Here is a 19,388-nt window from a genome sequence, read left to right as displayed (position 1 = left end):
TAGCAGTTAGCTTGTTGATCACTGGAGACGTGGGTTTCTTGGAATGTAAGAACGTCGATGTTATGCGTCTTCAATGTGTTTGCAATATACTCGCACTTCACCCAGGAAATGTTAAGTTGGAGGATCCTTGTTGCAGAACCTATCTGGCATGTTACGTAGCCCTGAAGATGGCCATTATGGTGGTTTGAGTTGTTGCTCTGAAGACCGGGAGATTGTTGATCAATGTTTGATCACCAGGTTGATGGTATTAGTCATGATTTCTTACTTAACAGAGTGGGCCGTGTGAAGGCTGCCATCTCACGCCAACGCTTTTCAATGTTTACACGAGTGACATGCCTCCAATGAAGCCGCGCAAATTTGTATATGTGGATAATGTTGCCTGGCAATCCAAGCAGCCACCTTCAGTGACATCGAGTCCACCTTGAACAAGGACCTAAGCACCATGGAGGAATATTTCCAGAAATGGAGGCTCAAGCCAAATCCTCACAAAACAACAGTCACTGCATTCCATCTGAAAAACAGGAACACTATGTGCCGTGAAAGTAACCATCTGTGGCAACACTGTGCGACATGACCCCACTCCGACCTATCTGGGAGTGAAGCTAACTTTCCACGACCATCTGAAGAAGGTAGCTGTCAAGATGAAGACAAAAGTCGACCTAGTCCAGAAACTGGAAAGCACAAGCTGGGGAGCATCAACATCAGTGTTACAGACATCAGCGATAGCCCTTGTGTACTTTGTAGCTGAGTACTGAACACAAGTATGGAGCAGAAGTAGCCATACTTGACTAGATGATGTCCAACTAGCCATTGCAATGCGGTACATCACTGGAACCCTCAAAGTGACCCCAACACACTGGCCTTCCAGTGCTGTCACACATTGCTGTCCCATCCATTCACTGCAATGCTGCAACCCTACGGGAATTCCAGAGGATCTTGGAAAATTAACGTCTTCCCATCCACCAGGACCGTTACAATGTCCCTCACCAGTGCTTGAAGTCACGTAAGCCCTTTTGGACGCATGCATTTAACCTTCAACAATGCAACTTCAAACCTGATGAAGCTTGGAAAGCTGAACACAGTTCACAAGAAGTCATAAATGAAGCCTTGTGAAAGACCCAACGCAGAAGATCCCTGATTTCAATCTCCCACAAAGCTCATGGGCCACCCTAAACCGTATCCACACAAACCATGGCAGATACGGATACTTGCTATACAAATGGAAAAGTAAAGACTCTCCAATGTGCGACTGAGGTTACCCAGAACAGACCATGGAACATATAATAACTCAATGCCCAATTCACAAATATGGAGGAGGCATCACATCAATACATAGATGTAATTATGTGTCTTAACCATCTAAATGTAAAATTGTAGTTGTTGCTCTACATTTACATCAGCCATATGAAAAAAAGATTACTTTTTATACAGCACATTAAATGTAGTTTTATTTAACTAATACAAAAAATCTTAGAATGCTTTTTGTGTATTTTAATTTCCATCCAAGCAGGTCTTGACCCAAATTACAAGTAAAAAATTAATAATCTAGTAAATAAAAAAATGCATCATTCATCATTTGTAACAAATAAAAATGTAAATATTAAGAATCAGAATCAATGTAAGTTAAGCTATACAGTAGCTTAAATAAATGTATATAGATATAGGAGCAAACTTCAAAAGGTATTAGGTGTTGCTATGCTCAGTGCCGCAATACCTATCTCATCAAGGAGCCTAAATCTCATTTTCAGAAGTGATTTAGGCACTTAAGAGCCTAAATACTATTGACTGCCAATGGAATTTAGGCTCCTAAATGCCTAACTAGCTTTTTAAAATGATATTTAGGCTCCTAAAACTGTTAGATGTTCAATGGTGAGCGCAGCAATGCCTCATTAGCTTTAAAAATCTGGGCTATAGTCCATCCTCCTGCTTAGCAAAAAGAAGCACAACATTTAGTGTAAAGGCTATATTTAGCTGTAAATCAACATGTTTTAATAGTTATCAACCAACAAGAATCAGCTTTTCTTTAGGAAAATAATTAAAAAGTAGAAAGGCAAAGCAATATTAAAACTGATTATTTAAATCAGGGTTTCCAGCTTAAATCAAGGTTTCATGATTAAAATCCATCCACCTGACACATTATTTGGCAACTTCTCTGTATTTCATTTACTCAGTGCAGTGGATGTAATACGTACTTGAGTGTTTGAAATCCCAATATCAAAAGGCAAAGCAGAAGTGTAAAGGACTATTGTAAAAGATCGTGTGTATCTAGAGGGTCATTTAACCTTACCTTTCTAATCTTTGCTTTCACTAGATTGCCTTTGTTTGCTAAGAATCAGGAAGTCTAACTTTTTTGGAAAAGCCAAATGGTGCTCTCCAGAGATGTTCATTAAGTGCACTCAATTTAGTAATAAGTTAAGCACAAACAAACTGCAAATATATTAGCTTATTTACTATATTACTGATATCTAGGGTAATATGCAGTGCAAAAATATGAAAATATAGAAGACTGTAGAATGACATTTTACACTGGTTATGTAGTTCAACAACTTGTGAGACCTGTGGCTAATGCAGCATCGTTAATTGTCTACGAGTGAAAGAGATGGGGTGTTCTAGACCAAACCAAATCCTTTTATCTCTCAACCACTAATTATACTCGCATCTCTTTTTACCTCAAGTATTTCCATATCAATTGTAATGAATAATTTGGTATATCGTCTTAGGAAAATATGTAAATTACTGTGTAATCACAATATTGCAGCAAACAAGATAAATGCAAGAATGATCACCTAAACATCTAATTAGTTTCTCTACACAGTCAGATTTATGCTAGAGCTTCTAATTGCAACCTAACATTTTAATGAAGGTTTCAACATTGTATAAATAAGACTGACAAACTATAAACAATATTCATTCATTTTATTGCTTCCCTTGCTCAAAAACAATTTACCTTTGTAAAAGTACTGCACACCTGCAAGGGAAGATAAGTTTATGTGGTCTCTGCAACAAATCTGAAGAATTTCCATTATAAACAGCAATGGCAACACCACAAGGTAATATTGGGGATCCTTTAATAGGAGACAATCACAAATGAAAAAACACTAGTGATATTTAAAATGTTAACCTTCATTCTGTGTAGGGCAACATAAAACACATTTTCTTTATACGGAGAACTGAAAAATGTAAAATATGTTTTTCTTCAGGCAGCCTTTTCAGTACGGGCTTGATCCCAATTTTTCCTACTGAAGTCAGTGGCAAAACTTCCCATGATTTGAGTGGCAGCAGGATCTTACCCTTTTTAATGATCTATTTGCAGGTTAGTAACTGCAGCTGGAAATTTATTTCCTACCAAAAGAGGATTTCATTTAAAACATACTAAAATATTTAAAAAGCATCTTTCATGAACAAGAAGAAAAAGGCAAAAAATCAAGCAAATGAGTATTGTGACAGGTTGGTTAATAAAAGCAAACACTCTGGAATCTCTAACCTGTTTGGTGAAGTGACTGCTGCAGCAATTTGGGGTTTAGTGTTTCTACACTGTCCACTCTTTTATAGGAAAGCACAGAGAGCTTAACTGTCGGCTTATCTTCGTTCCTGTAATGTCTTGTGCCTTGATGAGAATATAGTAATATTTTTAAGAGTCATTTTTTTCTTTAGCTCATTTTTTAAAAACTGTTTGTTTTTAAAATGTAAATGTTAAAGAGAGTACTTTGGTCAGAGATGGGTGGAGGTGTTTGTGTTTGATTTGATACCAGTAATATAGGTGCATTTCCTTTTCTTTTGTAAGTAGTTTCTGGATAGTGTTTTTAAGTAACTAGACAAAATTTCCTTTCTAAGGTTGTATGTGTGAAGCAGTGATGTTTTATTTAAAATGATGAGGCTCTACATTCATTATTGGATATTTTTTCTTTCAAATGAGATGTGTGGACTCCTTCTCTGTTTATGGTTCTTCCTACAGATTGCCTGTCAGACTGTCCCTCATGGTGGGTGAGCCGTCCCACCTGCAGTCTTTGAAGGCAGGTCAGAGCAGAGTCCAGCAGAAGGCCCCTCCCCTTATTAAAAGGGCTACCTGCTGGCATCCCTTTCAAATAGACTATCACAGGGCTGTACGATAAAGGCAACTATGCACATTAAAACTTCTTCATATATAGAAAAGAAACCCATGTTTGTGAACTGGGCTAGCTGTGCCGAAAGCATCAGCCACGATATGAGGATAGGCTGGGATTCCTAGACGTGCTATGTTAGAGAACAGAAGTTACTGGCCGGTTCGGTGCCTTTTCAGGCCTCCTTTCAAATATAGTCCACACTATGCAGAATCCAAATTTACCCCACTTCCTGGCACTGTTTTATTAACACATAAATTAACAATAAAGTAAAATGCATCTCAAGCCCTCTCCCCAGGCTGGCTGCTCCTACAGTTCCTGCCTTTGGACTGCTCAGCCCCACTCCCTAGATCGGGGTGGGAAAACTTTTTGGCCTGAGGGCCACATCGGGTTTTGGAAATTGTATGGAGGGCCGGTTAGGGGAGTCTGTGCCTCCCCAAACAGCCATGCATGCCCCGCCCCATCTCCTCCTGCTTCTCGCCCCCTGACGCTCCCCTCCCCCCTGGACTCCTGCCCCATCCAACCCCCTCATTCCCTCACAGCCCCCCCCAAACCCCTGCCCCATCCAACCACCCCTTCTCCCTGTCCCCTGACTGCCCCTGGAACCCCTGCCCCTGACTGCCCCCGCCGCCCAATCCAATCCCCCTCTCCTTCCTGACTGCCCCCAGGACTCCTGCCCCATTCAACCCCTGTTCCCTGCCCTCTGACTGCCCCGACCCCATCCACACTCCCGCCCCCTGACCACCACCCCAAACTCCCCTGCCCTCTATCCACTCCCTCGCTCCCTGCCCCCTTACCGCGCTGCCTGGAGCACTGGTGGTTGGCAGCGCTAGAGCTGCGCTGCCCAGAGCACCAGGACAAGTGCCTGGCTGCAGCCAGCCACGCCACCGCGCAGCACTGAGCACTGGGTCAGGCCCTGGTTCTGCAGCAGCGCTGCCTCAGGAGCTCACAGCCCCGCTGCTCAGAGCACTGCGCCAGCGGTGGGGTGAGCTGAAGCTACGGGGGAGGGGGAACAGCGGGGGAGAGGCCGGGGCTAGCCTCCTAGGGCAGGAGCTCAGGGGCCAGGCAGGAGGCGCGGGCCGTAGTTTGCCCACCTCTGCCCTAGATCCTCTCTCTCTTGAGCCACTTCTACCTCCTTTACATCTGGGTAGAGTAACAAGCATTAATACTTATACTGCAGTGCCACTTATGGCCTATTGCGTTAGGTACTAAACAAATAAATGATAAAAAAGACAATCCATGACCCAGAATGCTCACAATCCAGGTAAACAGAGATTCATTTAACATTCTTCAGAAGGATCATCTTTTAAGGGGTGTTTCAAGCAGACAATGATTGAAAGCCATAATGGAAATTATGTTTCAGTATTATTGTCTCAGTGGGGGAATAGCCAATTCCTTGAGACTACCGTGAGCATCAAACAAATACAGATATGTTAGACTGAGTTACCGATGATTTTCCCCTTGTCTCAGTTTGAGTATGTTTGAGGTACTGTCCACACTGGGGTTAGGTATCTGTAAGGTAATTTTTTCTGTCACAATAACATGCTTGTCTAGACGCTGCAAGAGAAGTATGAAAGTGTATGAAAAGGTTTTTGGCAGGGAAAAGAAGACAACAGGAGACATAATGAGAAGCCTGACTGTTAACAAGTAAGTAGTATAATATGTATTAACCACTCAGCTTTAAAAAATGAAACTGGGTCTATGCAGGCACCATAAGAATTAAAACCAGAACTATTATCTAGGATGAGTAAAAGTTCCAACTTTCTTAATGATTGGGTTCTTTGGTGTTAAACTGAATAAGGGTTTAGAGAATAATTTATTTTTAGTTCCTTCTCTTTAATCATGAAAGCATGGAGGTTTTTTATTTACGCATTGCTCTGGTACACTTTGTTTAATCCTGAAAATCTTTATCAATGCTCTAAAGCAATTCTGTTGCACAGTGTTTGATTTCCATAATCCCTGCAGCACACACATTTATATTTTATGTGAACTGGTTCAGAATCCTTTGAAATTTACAGCACAGAGAGAGAATTTCTTACCCTGGATAGAACAGAGATGTAAAATAACATAAAATTAGTGCCATACCATTGATTATCTCAGGTCTTTTTTGCCAGTGTTTTTAAAACATAATCTTCTCCGTCCATTCTTGTCTGCTGATGGTTCTCAGGGTGATGTGGCAGGGTCCACATAGCACAGCAAGCTGGTGCCCTATAGATTCATATCCTGGCTTGCTGAGCAGTAATTTACTGTGCAGACAAGCCCTTAGCTAGTCCTGTATCTATTTCTTACTTTTTGATATTTGTGATTTAACAACATTATACTCCCTTACAACACAGACTCTCCTGCTGGATTTCTCGCCAAAGGAATGAATACAATTATATCTAAAAGAACTTTGTTAAAAGAACAATAAGACTGCAAAGTCAAGCACTGGATTAGAAAATGCCGGAATTAAAGATGGTTGTGAAATCTTTATTCATCCCCCTTGCACATACATCATACAGTCAGACAGTTTAAGGTCAGAAGGGACCATTAACAGGATTGACATCCGTTCATCATAGGCCAAAAAATTTCACCCAGTTACCTCTGCCCTGAGCCCAATAACTTGCATTAGTCTTGCCCAGCATCACCTAGGATGTCTGAGGAACAGTCAGGAATAGAACCAAGCTTTTCTGAATCTCAGTCTGACGACTTAAACACACAATAACATTCTCTCTCTTCCTGCAAACCTCTGCCTCATTCACTGTCCCTCCGCAATACACTGAACGAAGCAAGGTACTTTGCACAAATAGTATGCAGCTAAAGGAGTAACTATTAGCAGAAGTAGGATGCTGTGTTCTGTGGAAAAGCCATTAGAGGGATACACCACACAACCTTTTCCAGCGGTTTACTTAACTAGTTGCTAGATAGCAGAAGAATGCAGAAAGTCAGGATTGCTGGGTTCTATTCCTTGTTCTGGAAGGGAGTGTTATCTAGTGGTTACAAGAAGCACAGCCAAACACACAGATTTGGTACATTCCTTCTGAAAAGTAGTGTTGCTAAGGGGATGAGATTTGGGTTTGCCATATTAGAGATGTGGTTGTAGTTCTAGATAGTACCTTGTGTAAATGCTCAGTTACCCCACCTACAGTGTGTGTATGTGTGTAATTATACTTGCTTTTCTCTAAGAGAGGAGGTCTGAAGCATTGCTCAATAATAAGGGCTGTGAAGTGAACATAATTATTTGCAATTTAGTGGAAGAGCTTAGGCTAGTATTCATGGTCTCCTGGATCCCAGCACAGCATACCTTCTTCTTGATCAGAGAGTATGTTGCAGCTGCTGCTTTGCTTGTGTGCTATCTAGAGCCATATAGGGCACTCATTGGAGCTGGGAGGAGGCTCACAGCAGATGGGATGTTTGGAGATTTTTATCAGCCAGCCTCTTATAATTTGGCCAAATAGGGTTAAATTTTCCTGAGGACAGCAAAAGGCACCTTGCTGTCCCCACAGCCAAATCTCACATACTTACTCCAAAGCATGGAGGTGTTAGAACTCTTCATATAGATGGCAGAAACATTTTTAACACTGGTAAAACATCCTAGTTTCCCCTAGCTTCATTTTTAGAGGTTTCAGAACTATCTTCACTGACTTTCAAAAATAATTCAGCCTGAGGCAAGCTGGAAATTTTTAGGTGAGGTGATTAAAGTCTGGCAAAATTGTATGCAACTGAAAAGAATGGGGCTTATAATGGAAAGTGTCAGGCACCCTTACCACCACCAGTTCTGCCTATAATATCACCATCAGCATTAGGATTTCATTCGTGGTAGGATCAAATATGAAGACAACAAACCATTGTTTGACTTCGAATTTGACAAGTGTCTTCAATAATTAGCAAGCTTGACAAAAACATGAAAATCAAGAGACTAAGAGACTCACGTTTAAATGAAATGTGAAAGCTTTTTGCAGTTGGAAAGTATGGCTTTAAACAAGCTATTAGATATTATTGCTATAGATCAGTCTTCACATATTGTTCACATTAGTTTCCTACCGTTTTGACTTGTAATCTGATTTGTTTGGTGAATATTTTCTTTGTCTCCTTGATCAAAAGCCTTATAGAATGGTGAAAGAGACAGTCCAGATCTCTTGATATCTTGTATTGACTCGCTTCCTTTTTCTAATGTCAGTTGTTGGCATGATCTGCTACTTCGGCTACCCAAGGACTTTGTTATCTTTAAGAAAAAAAATCTGAATGAATGGTAATGTAAAAGCTTTAAAATTAGCTCTCTAAACTAAACTAAAAACAGATTTTAGATAAAGTTTATTTTTCACAATAGATTTTCCTCAGCTTATTTTATTTTTTACATTAACTTTGCAGGAAAAAAAAATCTAGGTACCCATGTCACCTCTTCCTTGCTTAGGGCTACTTTCTCACTGTAAACCCCATGCCTGACATATTAAAAATCCTGAGCTCCACCAAGTTTTGCTTCAGTGTAAAATGCATTTTAGGATAAAGCTGAGCAAAATTAGTGTCTCAAAAAAATTGAGATCTCTACGGTGCTTGCATCTGGGTTAATGACAGACGGTGCCAAAAGTAACCATTCGATACTTTTTCAGCAAAGGTGTAAGCACTCTGAAAATAAGAGAGAGAACTGTGTGTTGGGAAAGGGAGGGAAAAAATTAACAGGAGAGGGGAAGAAGTGGAGGCAAAGGAAGATGGAGATGTGCCATGCCAGAATTAATTTAAAATTAAGCCCATGCTCAAGTTGATTCCATTCCTCGTCTGTACAAAGCTGATATTACAAGCCTATAACAACATCACATATTTATTATGACAGTCACTGAGGTTTATAAGGAGTTCCTCTTACAATGCATTTTACACTGTAGCAGATTCACTCTGCATAGAGGTTCTGTCCTGAGTTGTTGGGACATATACCCTAGGGGCAGGGAGATGTTTACTGCATCTTATGGGACATTGTTGGTGAGCAGCACAGATGTGCATCAGGATATGGGTGAAACTATAAAAGGAATCAGGTGACATTACTGGTGCGACCTCTACCAGAGGATTCTCTGTTGTGAAAAGCTACGAATAGGAGGCTACTATTCTGAAGAGGCTGGGGGATATCTTTTGTGGTTATAGTAGCATAGATGACATATTAGAATGCATTTAATATTTTTATGTGGGTCTGCTACATATAGATCATTCATCGTTTTAACATTTCAGATTTTGATATGGAACAAATTAAGGCACTTTTCAATTTATTAAGCAGACTAAGAACCCCAATTTTTCCTTACTTTCCCTTCTCAAGAACCACTGCTCCTTCTCTGGAGGAGCTGGTTTCTCTCAATCTCTCCAGTTGAAGGTGTTTTGCTGTGTATAAATAATTAAATAATTATTGGACTAGGGAGTTGAAATTTGGTCTCCCATCTGCTAGGTCAATGCTCTACTACCAAGCTATAGAGTTATTTTTGCTCTCTTTCTGTAGCTCAAACACTATTTATTGTCACAATGAATCACCCACTCACTACATATGCGAATGCAGAGTTTGCCGCTTGCATGATGGTCCTCTTACTATGGAAAGATTCCACTTAAACACATGGAAAAATCTTGCTTTTGTCAAACTTCATTCCTACTTTTACTTACAAAAACATAAAAATTTAGCACTTTAAAAATAAACGTTATGAGAAAAATATTCTCAAGAGAAAATAAATTAAATCTGAAGAAAACCTTTTTGCAAAACCTTTGTTCTTCCATCATAGACAAACATAATCTGGAGTTTGGCTCTCAAGAGATAAAAACTGCAATTGTTCCTTTCAGATAGGTGGTACTGGTTTTGTGATAGTTTAACCCTTCTTCCTACCTCTCCAGATACCCTGGTGTTGACTCTTCTGCCAGAAGGTGGAGGTGGTCCAAGGACTTTGGATCCAAATGCAATGTGAGACACATCTTGATTTTTACTGTTGTGTGTACTGCCTTGTCCTCTGTTAATTAACTGGTCTACTTAAAAAAAAAAAAAAGACACCTTTTCAAACATGATGCTTTAGACGGAACATATTTATAAGCATGATATATCACAGTATTTGACACAACAGCAAATTTTTATTTCTTCATTCTTGCTTTTCTATTCATAAATCATATAGGAAAAAAATCATACTTCCAAGAAATAATTATGTATCTTTCTAACACCACAACAGGTATATATATTACTGCTGACAAAATACAAATGTATCCCTTTTCTTTTCCATTTGACAGTGTGCCCAGTGCAACAGATAATATAAACACATGGAATAGTCAAAGAATATTATATCATCGTTATAAATGATTAATGTACTTTTATGGGCTAGGGATTGTATTCTGGCTCCATGTGGGAGTTACAGGTTTTCCTGCAGGAACTAAAATCACTGGGGAGTGTTGGGGGATCATTAAAAGCAACTCAGGCCTGGTCTACACAACACGTTTAAACCGAATTTAGCAGCGTTATACCGATTTAACCCTGCACCCGTCCACACAATGAGGCCCTTTATATCGATATAAAGGGCTCTTTAAACCGGTTTCTGTACTCCTCTCCGACAAGAGGAGTAGCGCTGAAATCGGTATTGCCATGTCGGATTAGGGTTAGTGTGGCCACAAATCAATGGTATTGGCCTCCGGGAACTATCCCACAGTGCACCATTGTGACCGCTCTGGAAAGCCATCTGAACTCAGATGCACTGGCCAGGTAGACAGAAAAAGCCCCGCAAACTTTTGAATTTAATTTCCTGTTTGCCCAGCGTGGAGCTCTGATCAGCACAGGTGGCGATGCAGTCCCAAATCCAAAAACAGCTCCAGCATGGACTGTACGGGAGATACTGGATCTGATCGCTGTATGGGGAGACAAATCTGTTGTATCAGAGCTCCGTTTCAGAAGACGAAATGACAAAGCATTTGAAAAAATCTCCAGGCTATGATAGACAGAGGCCACAGCAGGGACTCAGCACAGTGTTGTGTGAGAAGCGTAACGGAAAGCCAAAGAATCAAATGGACGCTCATGGAGGGAGGGAGGGGGTACAGAGGACTCCAGCTATCCCACAGTCCCCGCAGTCTCCGAAAAGCATTTGCATTCTTGGCTGGGCTCCAAGTGCCTGAAGGGTCAAAAACATTTTCCTGGGTGTTTCAGGGTGTATGTCGTCAATTTATACCCTTCACCCCCCCAAAAAAGAAAAGGGAAAAAATCGTTTCTCGTCTTTTTTTAATGTCACCCTATGTCTGCTGCATGCTGCTGGTAGACGGGGTGCTGGAGAGCTAAACAGCAGCATCCTCTCCCCTCCCCTTCCCAGTGGCAGACGGTACAGTATCCGTTCTCGTCATCAGCCCATGAGTGCTCCTGGCTGGCCTCGGTGAGGTCGGCTGGGGGCGCCTGGGTAAAAATAGGAATGACTCCTGGTCATTCCCAGCAGATGGTGCAGAACGGCTGGTAACCATCCTCATCATAGCAACTGGGGGCTGAGCTCCATCAGCCCCCCCCCCCGTCATGTCTAAAGAAAAGATTCTGTACTGCCTGGACTATCATAGCAGCGGAAGGCTGGTCTCCTCTCCCGCCCTACCCTTTAATGTCCTGCCTGGACTATCATAGCAGCTGGAGGCTTCCTCCCCCTCATTTTATCTCACTAAAAAGTCTGTGTTTCTTATTCCTGCATTCTTTATTACTTCATCACACAAATGGGGGGACACTGCCACGGTAACCCAGGAGGGGTGTGGGAAGAGGGAAGCAACGGGTGGGGTTGTTGCAGGGGCACCCCCTAGAATGGCATGCAGCTCATTTCTGTGGGATCTCTGGGGCTCTGACACGGAGCAGCTGTGCTCTCTGGTTCTCTAGTACACTTGCCTCATATTCTAGGCTGGACTGACTATTTTTAGACAAAACATAGGAAGGGAATGACCTGGGGAGTCATTCCCATTTTTGTCTATGCGCCCCCGGCTGACCTCAGGGAGGCCAGCCAGGAGCACCCATGATAGCAGCAGACGGTACAGAACGACTGATAACCATCATCTCTTTCGCCAATTTACAATGGCAGGGTAGACGGTACAATATGACTGGTAACCATCCCTGCTATCTTGCAAAGGCAAATGAATGCTGCTGTGTCGCAGTGCAGTACCGCGTCTGTCAGCAGCATCCAGTACACATACGGTGACAGTGACAAAAGGCAAAACGGGCTCTATGATTGCCATGCTATGGCATCTGCCAGGGCAATCTAGGGAAAAAGGGCGCAAAATGATTGTTTGCAGTTGCTTTCCCGGAGGAAGGATTGAGTGACGACATTTACCCAGAATCACCCACGACACTGTTTTTGCATTGGGATCTCAACCCAGAATTCCAATGGGCAGGGGAGACTGCAGGAACTATGGGATAGCTACTCACAGTGCAACGTTCCGGAAATCGACACTAGCCTCGGTACATGGACGCACACCGCCGAATTAATGTGCTTAGTGTGGCCGCGAGCACTCGACTTTATACAATCTGTTTTACAAAACCGGTTTATGTAAAATCGGAATAATCCCGTAGTATAGACGTACCCTCAATAGCAAAACCCTGGACTTTGAAAGAAACAGCTATGTTTAAAGAAGATAAGAAATGCTGACAATAAAGTATCATCATGTTTTCCATAATTCCTCTTTCTAATAATTAAGGGCAGAAAGGATAATACACATATACTGACTTATAGCATTGAAATAGAAAATGAATTGCTAATGGTAAGATTAAGAGCTTCGATAGCTATATTTTTAATTATTTGTAATTATGTGAAGTGAATGAGTACAGATGAGGTAATGCTGACACCAAGTCCTTGCTGGCATAAGTGTGGTTTTGTCAATTCAGCCTTTACACAGAATTTCTATTCTGCTTAAAATGTTATTGGCAACAGAACAGAGGTCACATGTTGTGTTGGAAGAGATAAGTAAGAAGTTATATCATGTAATGATAAATAACTGCCCCCCCTTTTTTTTCTGGGCAGACCCAGGGCAGGGTGACACAAAAACATGACCCAGAAACTGCAAAACCAGTCTGAAAAATACAGAATTTGGGTAACTGAAGCTTGCACATGCATAATGTCTAGGTTACGTAAAATCAAAAGGGTTGATGTGCTAAAAGCCTATTGGATAAAGATCACAATCTGTAATACAGAAAAGTATAAAAGACCTAAGTGAACGTGGATCTAAACTGGAGAAACACTAGACCAGAAACTGAAGAACGGGACTGAATGACCAGACCAAGGGATCAGAGACAGCGATGGAAGGTAGAAGAACTTCCTGGTGCTCCAGAATGTGGTAACTTGGACCCATTTACCAATTCTGTCTTGTGTTATTATTTGTCTGGCATAACTGTACATGCAGACACTATTAGTGACAATAATTCTGTCTGAAATTGTATAAATAATTTTTCAAAAACTGAAAAATGTCAACCAGCTTAATAGCTGGTCAAAAACCAAACCAAACCAAGCCAAAGGGTAGATGGAAATTTTTGTTGAAAATGTTGTGTGGAGAAAGATGGGTAAGGGTTATTCAGTGGAATACAGCTCATCTTCAGAGAACAATTGTAGGTAAGGTGCTTTAAAAAAAGATTTCCCAAAGATTCTTATTTCATTGGATCACCACTTCAGGAGCGGATAAAGATCTAGGATGTCATGGCAACAAAATATTGCTGTCAGAAAGAAAAAGTTTTAAGGAAAAGAAACAAATCATTCTCCCCTCGCCCTCTTCTCTTTTAACATAGACTAAGTTAACATCTAATTTTCTGTTTTGAGTTGTGATATTTCTGTAAAACAATAAAGTAATGCCAAAGCATATTTTTGAGAGTCTCTTATATAATTTTTATAATGGTGGAACTGGTTAAATTTGAATTCAAATCAGTTTGACTTTCATTTTCAGCTAGGAAATTTCAACAAGTCCACATATTTACCAGTCACTAGCATCATTCACTAGTATTACCCATAACAAAAGAAGTCCCTGTAGGCCATGAGTTCCTTGTTCTCCTCTTCCTGAAGTGACATTCAGTTGCTACTAGCAGCTGCCATCTCAATAGCTTAGATGACCCGTTCAGTTTACTGTCAATTTTTTAAATTTGCTGACTACTTTGGGATGCCTTTTGCCCAAGCACCAATTATAAAAGCTGATTAACATGAAAATTCTCTGTTTATGTTCATATTAATTGAGTGCAATTAATTGCCTACATCAACACATCTGCCACAATGCACAAATATGTGTAGTTAAAAGAAGATATGACCAAAAAATAGTTGATTAGTAAAACAAAACCAAGTTTAAGGGATAAAAAGAAAAAGTTTCTAATTAAAGTGAAGCTTAAACTTATCAAAGCTTCCATTTGCAGGAAAGCCTGATTTCTGAACTCTGAAAGGAGTGTCTGGGAGAACTCACATTATAGTCATAGTACAAGGTTAAAAACAAAGATTAGATTAAACCTGCAGCTCAAGGAATTTAATTTTCTCTAGTTAGCGAAAACCAAACCTTTGTGTAGGTCAGGGATGTCACCATTAATTATTTTACTACTTTGCCAAGGGCTATATTCCTTTGTAGTTAGTTAGGAAAACCTGAGGGCTCACCGTCTAATTGTCCTTTTTTAAATAAACATTCATTTCTCTCTCTAGATACACCATTCTCATTATTTTAGCCTGAACAAAAAGTGCTGATTTTTCATCTATTGTCATGGAGAGGTCACACTCCAGGCTTGTCTCTGCTATCTAACAATCTCAGTGGTAGAAGATGACAGAACAAGGAGTAATGGTCTCAAGTTGCAGAGCGGGAGGTTTAGGCTGGATATTAGGAAAAACTTTTTCACTAGTAGGGTGGTGAAGAACTGGAATGGGTTCCCTAGGGAGGTAGTGGAATCTCCTTCCTTAGAGGTTTTTAAGGTCAGGCTTGACAAAGCCCTGGCTGGGATGATTTAGTTGGTTTGGTCCTGCTTTGAGCAGGGGGTTGGACTAGATACCTCCTGAGGTCCCTTCCAACCCTGAGATTCTATGATTCTATGATTCTATGAAAATTAGAATGAAACTTTTTACCAGAACTTTGGCTTGCCTATTTCTGAGGGATAAAAACACTACAAATATTATTTGTTTTTGAATATTACTCTGATTTTCAAATAAATATACTTGCATATGAAAAGATGTTAAAAAACAGTTTAAACAAGTAAAACAATTAAGGGCCCAATCCTGCTCTGATTACAATAAAAAACTTCCATTAACTTCCATAGTGTAGGATTGAACCCTCACTGACTGAGAGTTGATTCAGCACAAGGAAAAGGTTAAGAATTTGCAAAAGCATCTGACATTAGACACAAAATAAGTGCAGGTGATAAAAGAGCTTTGTGAGTAAGGAAAACTGTATAAGCCTTGGTTAAAATAAAAGAGAGTCAGTTTTAAAGGGAATTTTAGAAGCATCCCTTCTCCCACATTATCAAGAGCATGCATGTACAGCACAGACTTGTGTTTGGTTCAAGTGCCAGGAAAGGTGGCAACTTCTTCAGAACAAGCTGTGAAACTGGGTACCAAACACACCTGGGTACTAAGAGTAGCTTGAACACTGAAGGATTCCAGATGTGCACATCCTGCTTGATCCTTTTGCCCCTAATTTCAGATACAAGTCTCAAGCAGTGGTGGGGTCAGGAAATTCCCCAAAAGGTCTGCCCTGAACTGCTATCCTGCAGGGGACAGCCAGAAAGCAGAGTAGAGTTGAAATGCTGCAGCATTCAGCTGCAAGAGAGTTTGCTCCTGCTTCAAGCATTACTGTTATAGCAACTTCACCCTAGGCAGGAAACCTAAACTCCATGAGACCACTCCAGCTGCTCCAGAGCAGATGGTCTCACCTGTGAAACAAGAGTGGCTGAACCCCCTACTCCTGATAACTGTTGTGGGCAGTGGAGCCATAAGAGAAGGGTGGAAGCAGGCTTGGCTGGCATCAGGGTACAGCCTATCAACTTGTCTGAGCTCTTGTAGTTCACGCAGCTCATTGTGAAGCAGGTTCAAGGGACAGTTACAGAAATGACTGCCGCTGCAAGCTGGGCATTCCTTTTGACCTATTAGTCCCTGTTCCAGCATGCTCCTTTGTCTACTACCAATGTGGAAGAGGAATTCTCTCTTTATGCCACAAGTCTTACCTTTGTGCCATGCAATCGGAAGGCTTCTTGAGGAACTATGGACCTGGCCAATATAGCGCCCATCTTTAAAAAAGGGAAGGAGGAGAATCCGGGGAACTACAGGGCAGTCAGCCTCACCTCAGTCCCAGGAAAAATCATGGAGCAGGTCCTCAAGGAATCAATTTTGAAGCACTTGGAGGAGAGGAAGGTGATCAGGAACAGTAAACATGGATTCACCAAGGGCAAGTCATGCCTGACCAACCTGATTGCCTTCTATGATGAGATAACTGGCTCTGCGGATATGGGGAAAGCAGTGGAAGTAATATATCTTGACTTGAGCAAAGCTTTTGATACGGTCTCTCACAATATTCTTGGCAGCTAGTTACAAAAGCATGGATTGGATGAATGGACTATAAGGTGGATAGAAAGCTGGCCAGGTCGTCAGGCTCAACGGGTAGTGATCAACGCCTCCATGTCTAGTTGGCAGCCGGTATCAAGTGGAATGCCCCAAGGGTCTGTCCTGGGGCCGGTTTTGTTCAACATCTTCATTAATGATTTGGAGGATGGTGTGGACTGCACCCTCAGCAAGTTTGTGGATGACACTAAGCTGGGGGGAGAGGTAGATACGCTGGAGGGTAGTGTGACAGGGTCAGGCCAGAGGGCTAAAGAATACTGTTAGAAGGCAGATATATTAGTCCCAGATTAAGTAGATCCCTTTTCCCTGGGTAAGGTAACAGGGGCAGTTCCACAACAAGCAGGAACTTGCTGGAACCAACTAAGGCAGGCAGGCTAATTAGGACACCTGGAGCCAATTAAGAAGAAACTGCTAGAATCAATTAGGACAAGCTGGCTAATCAGGGCACCTGAGTTAAAATGGACCTCACTTCAGTTTGTAGTGTGCATGCGAGGAGCTGGGAGCAAGAGGCACTAGGACCTGAGAGTGAGAAGACATATTGCTGGAAGACTGAGAAGTACAAGCATTATCAGACACCAGGAGAAAGGTCCTGTGGTGAGGATAAAGAAGGTGTTTGGAGGAGGCCATGGGGAAGTAGCCCAGGGAGTTGTAGCTGTTGCACAGCTGTTCCAGGAGGCACTCTAGACAGCTGCAGTCCACAGGGCCCTGGGCTGGAACCCGGAGTAGAGGGTGGGCCCGGGTTCCCCCCAAACCTCCCAACTCCTGATCAGACAGAGGAGGAATTGACCTGGACTGTGACTTCTACCAGAGAGGAAGGTCTCTGGGCTGTTTCCTGACCCACATGGTGAATCCCTGAGGTGAGCAAATCCCCCAATAAGTGCAGGACCCACCAAGGTAGAGGAGGAACTTTGTCACAGTAGAGATACGTCCAGAGTGACCTAGACGAATTGGAGAATTGGGCTAAAAAAATTTGATGAGGTTCAACAAGAACAAGTGCAGAGTTGTGCACTTAGGACGAAAGAATCCCATGCACTGCTACAGGCTGGGGACCGACTGGCTAAGCGGCAGTTCTGCAGAAAAGGACCTAGGGATTACAGTGGACGAGAAACTGGATATCAGTCAACAGTGTGCCCTTGTTGCCAAGAAGGCTAATGGCATATTGGGCTGCATTAGTAGGAGCATTGCCAGCAGATTGAGGGAAGTGATTATTCCCCTCTATTTGGCACTGGTGAGGCCACATCTGGAGTATTGTGTCCAGTTTTGGGCCCCCCACTATAGAAAGGATGTTGATAAATTGGAGAGAGTCCAGCGGAGGGCAATGAAAATGATTAGGGGCCCGGGGCACATGACTTATGAGGAGAGGCTGAAGGAACTGGGCTTATTTAGTCTGCAGAAGAGAAGAATGAGGGGGGATTTGATAGCAGCCTTCAACTACCTGAAGGGGGGTTCCAAAGAGGATGGAGTAGGCAGCGGTGGACAACCTGTGGCCCATCAGCATAATCTGCTGGTTGGCCGCCAGACAGTTTGTTTATATTTGCAAGGCCCCCGCAGCTCCCAGTGGCCAGGACCGGCAAACTGCAGCCACTGGGAGCTGCGGACGGCCATGCAAATGTAAACAAACTGTCTGGCAGCCCGCCAGCGGATTACCCTGATGGGCCATGTGTTGCCCACCACTGAGCTAGACTGTTCTCAGTGGTGGCAGATGACAGAACAAGGAGTAATGGTCTCAAGTTGCAGTGTGTGGGGGGGTCTAGGTTGGATATTAGGAAACACTATATCACTAGGAGGGTGGTGACGCACTGGAATGGGTTACCAAGAGAGGTGGTGGAATCTATATCCTTAAAGGTTTTTAAGGTCAAGCTTGACAAAGCTCTGACTGGGATGATTTAGTTGGAGTTGGTCCTGTGTTGAACAGGGGTTTGGACTAAATGACCTGTCTGAGGTCTCTTCCAACCCTAATCTTCTATGATTCTATCTAATAACATCCTGCTAGCTCCATGTTCTTTTTGGCTGTGTGAGTAACTCACAAGGTCCCAACAACACTGCTTTCATTGGAAGGTCAGGTGTGTGTAATGCATGCTGAGACAATGTGAAACATTTTCTCTGTATTCAGCCTATCAACTCAGTTTGGTAAAAAGTCTTGAGAGCACAACAAATCATCCACTTAAGTTCTAGATGTGACTACATAAAAATACATACTACATATATTCTAAAGGATGAAAGTAAGCAATATTATAATCCTTTGGCTACAGGAATTATAGCTACTGATAGTATAGCTCAAGGATTTTGTAAAGTATGATACCTAAGATATAATAGAAAAAGGAGGATTAGTATACTGTGATTTCATCCGCATCCACAAAGAAATGAAATTAAACAAAATACAATGATCTAGAATAATCTAGTAACAAATATTGTGAATAGCAAAAAGACTCCATTTGTTACCAGTTAGGGTGACCAGATGTCCTGATTTTATAGGGACAGTCCTGATATCCGAGGCATTTTCTTAGATGAACAGCTAGATGACACTCTGTCCCAATTTTTCATATTGACTGTCTGGTCACCCTATTACAAATTTAGCCAAAATACTATAATGAGCTAACATGATGGCTCTCATCTGATTTCTATTATTTTTGTAATGTAACTGTCATAGTTATGCTGCCATTACATCAGCAGTTCTCAATCCGCAGCCCGTGAGCTGCATGAGACCCAGTTAGCACACATCTGCTGCCCAGCTGCAAATTGATTGCCTAATTATTTGCTCCATTATCTTTCTGGG

At 41.9% G+C, this 19,388-nt stretch overlaps 1 protein-coding gene across 19 annotated transcripts in view; it reads right to left on the bottom strand.

Moving 5' to 3' along the window:
• CFAP20DC (CFAP20 domain containing) overlaps window positions 1-19,388 on the bottom strand; it is a 175,277-nt gene that overhangs the window by 75,501 nt on the left and 80,388 nt on the right. For 16 of the 19 annotated variants that reach the window (XM_039482113.1, XM_039482124.1, XM_039482114.1 and 13 more), the window contains exons 9-10: window positions 9,934-10,073; window positions 8,124-8,304 (exon numbers count right to left, since the gene is read on the bottom strand). The exons of 1 other annotated variant lie outside the window; for it this stretch is intronic. In XM_039482113.1, coding sequence (XP_039338047.1) covers window positions 8,124-8,304; window positions 9,934-10,073 — 321 coding nt within the window. The remainder of the gene's footprint in view (window positions 1-8,123; window positions 8,305-9,933; window positions 10,074-19,388) is intronic. 2 more of the 19 variants (XM_039482110.1, XM_039482112.1) reach the window with 1 other exon arrangement.

The sequence above is a fragment of the Mauremys reevesii genome, linkage group 7, assembly GCF_016161935.1.
Source record: "Mauremys reevesii isolate NIE-2019 linkage group 7, ASM1616193v1, whole genome shotgun sequence".
NCBI classification, from domain to species: Eukaryota; Metazoa; Chordata; order Testudines; family Geoemydidae; genus Mauremys; species Mauremys reevesii.
Note: the sequence above shows the minus strand (reverse complement) of the source record. Positions and strands in the feature narration are given on the sequence as shown.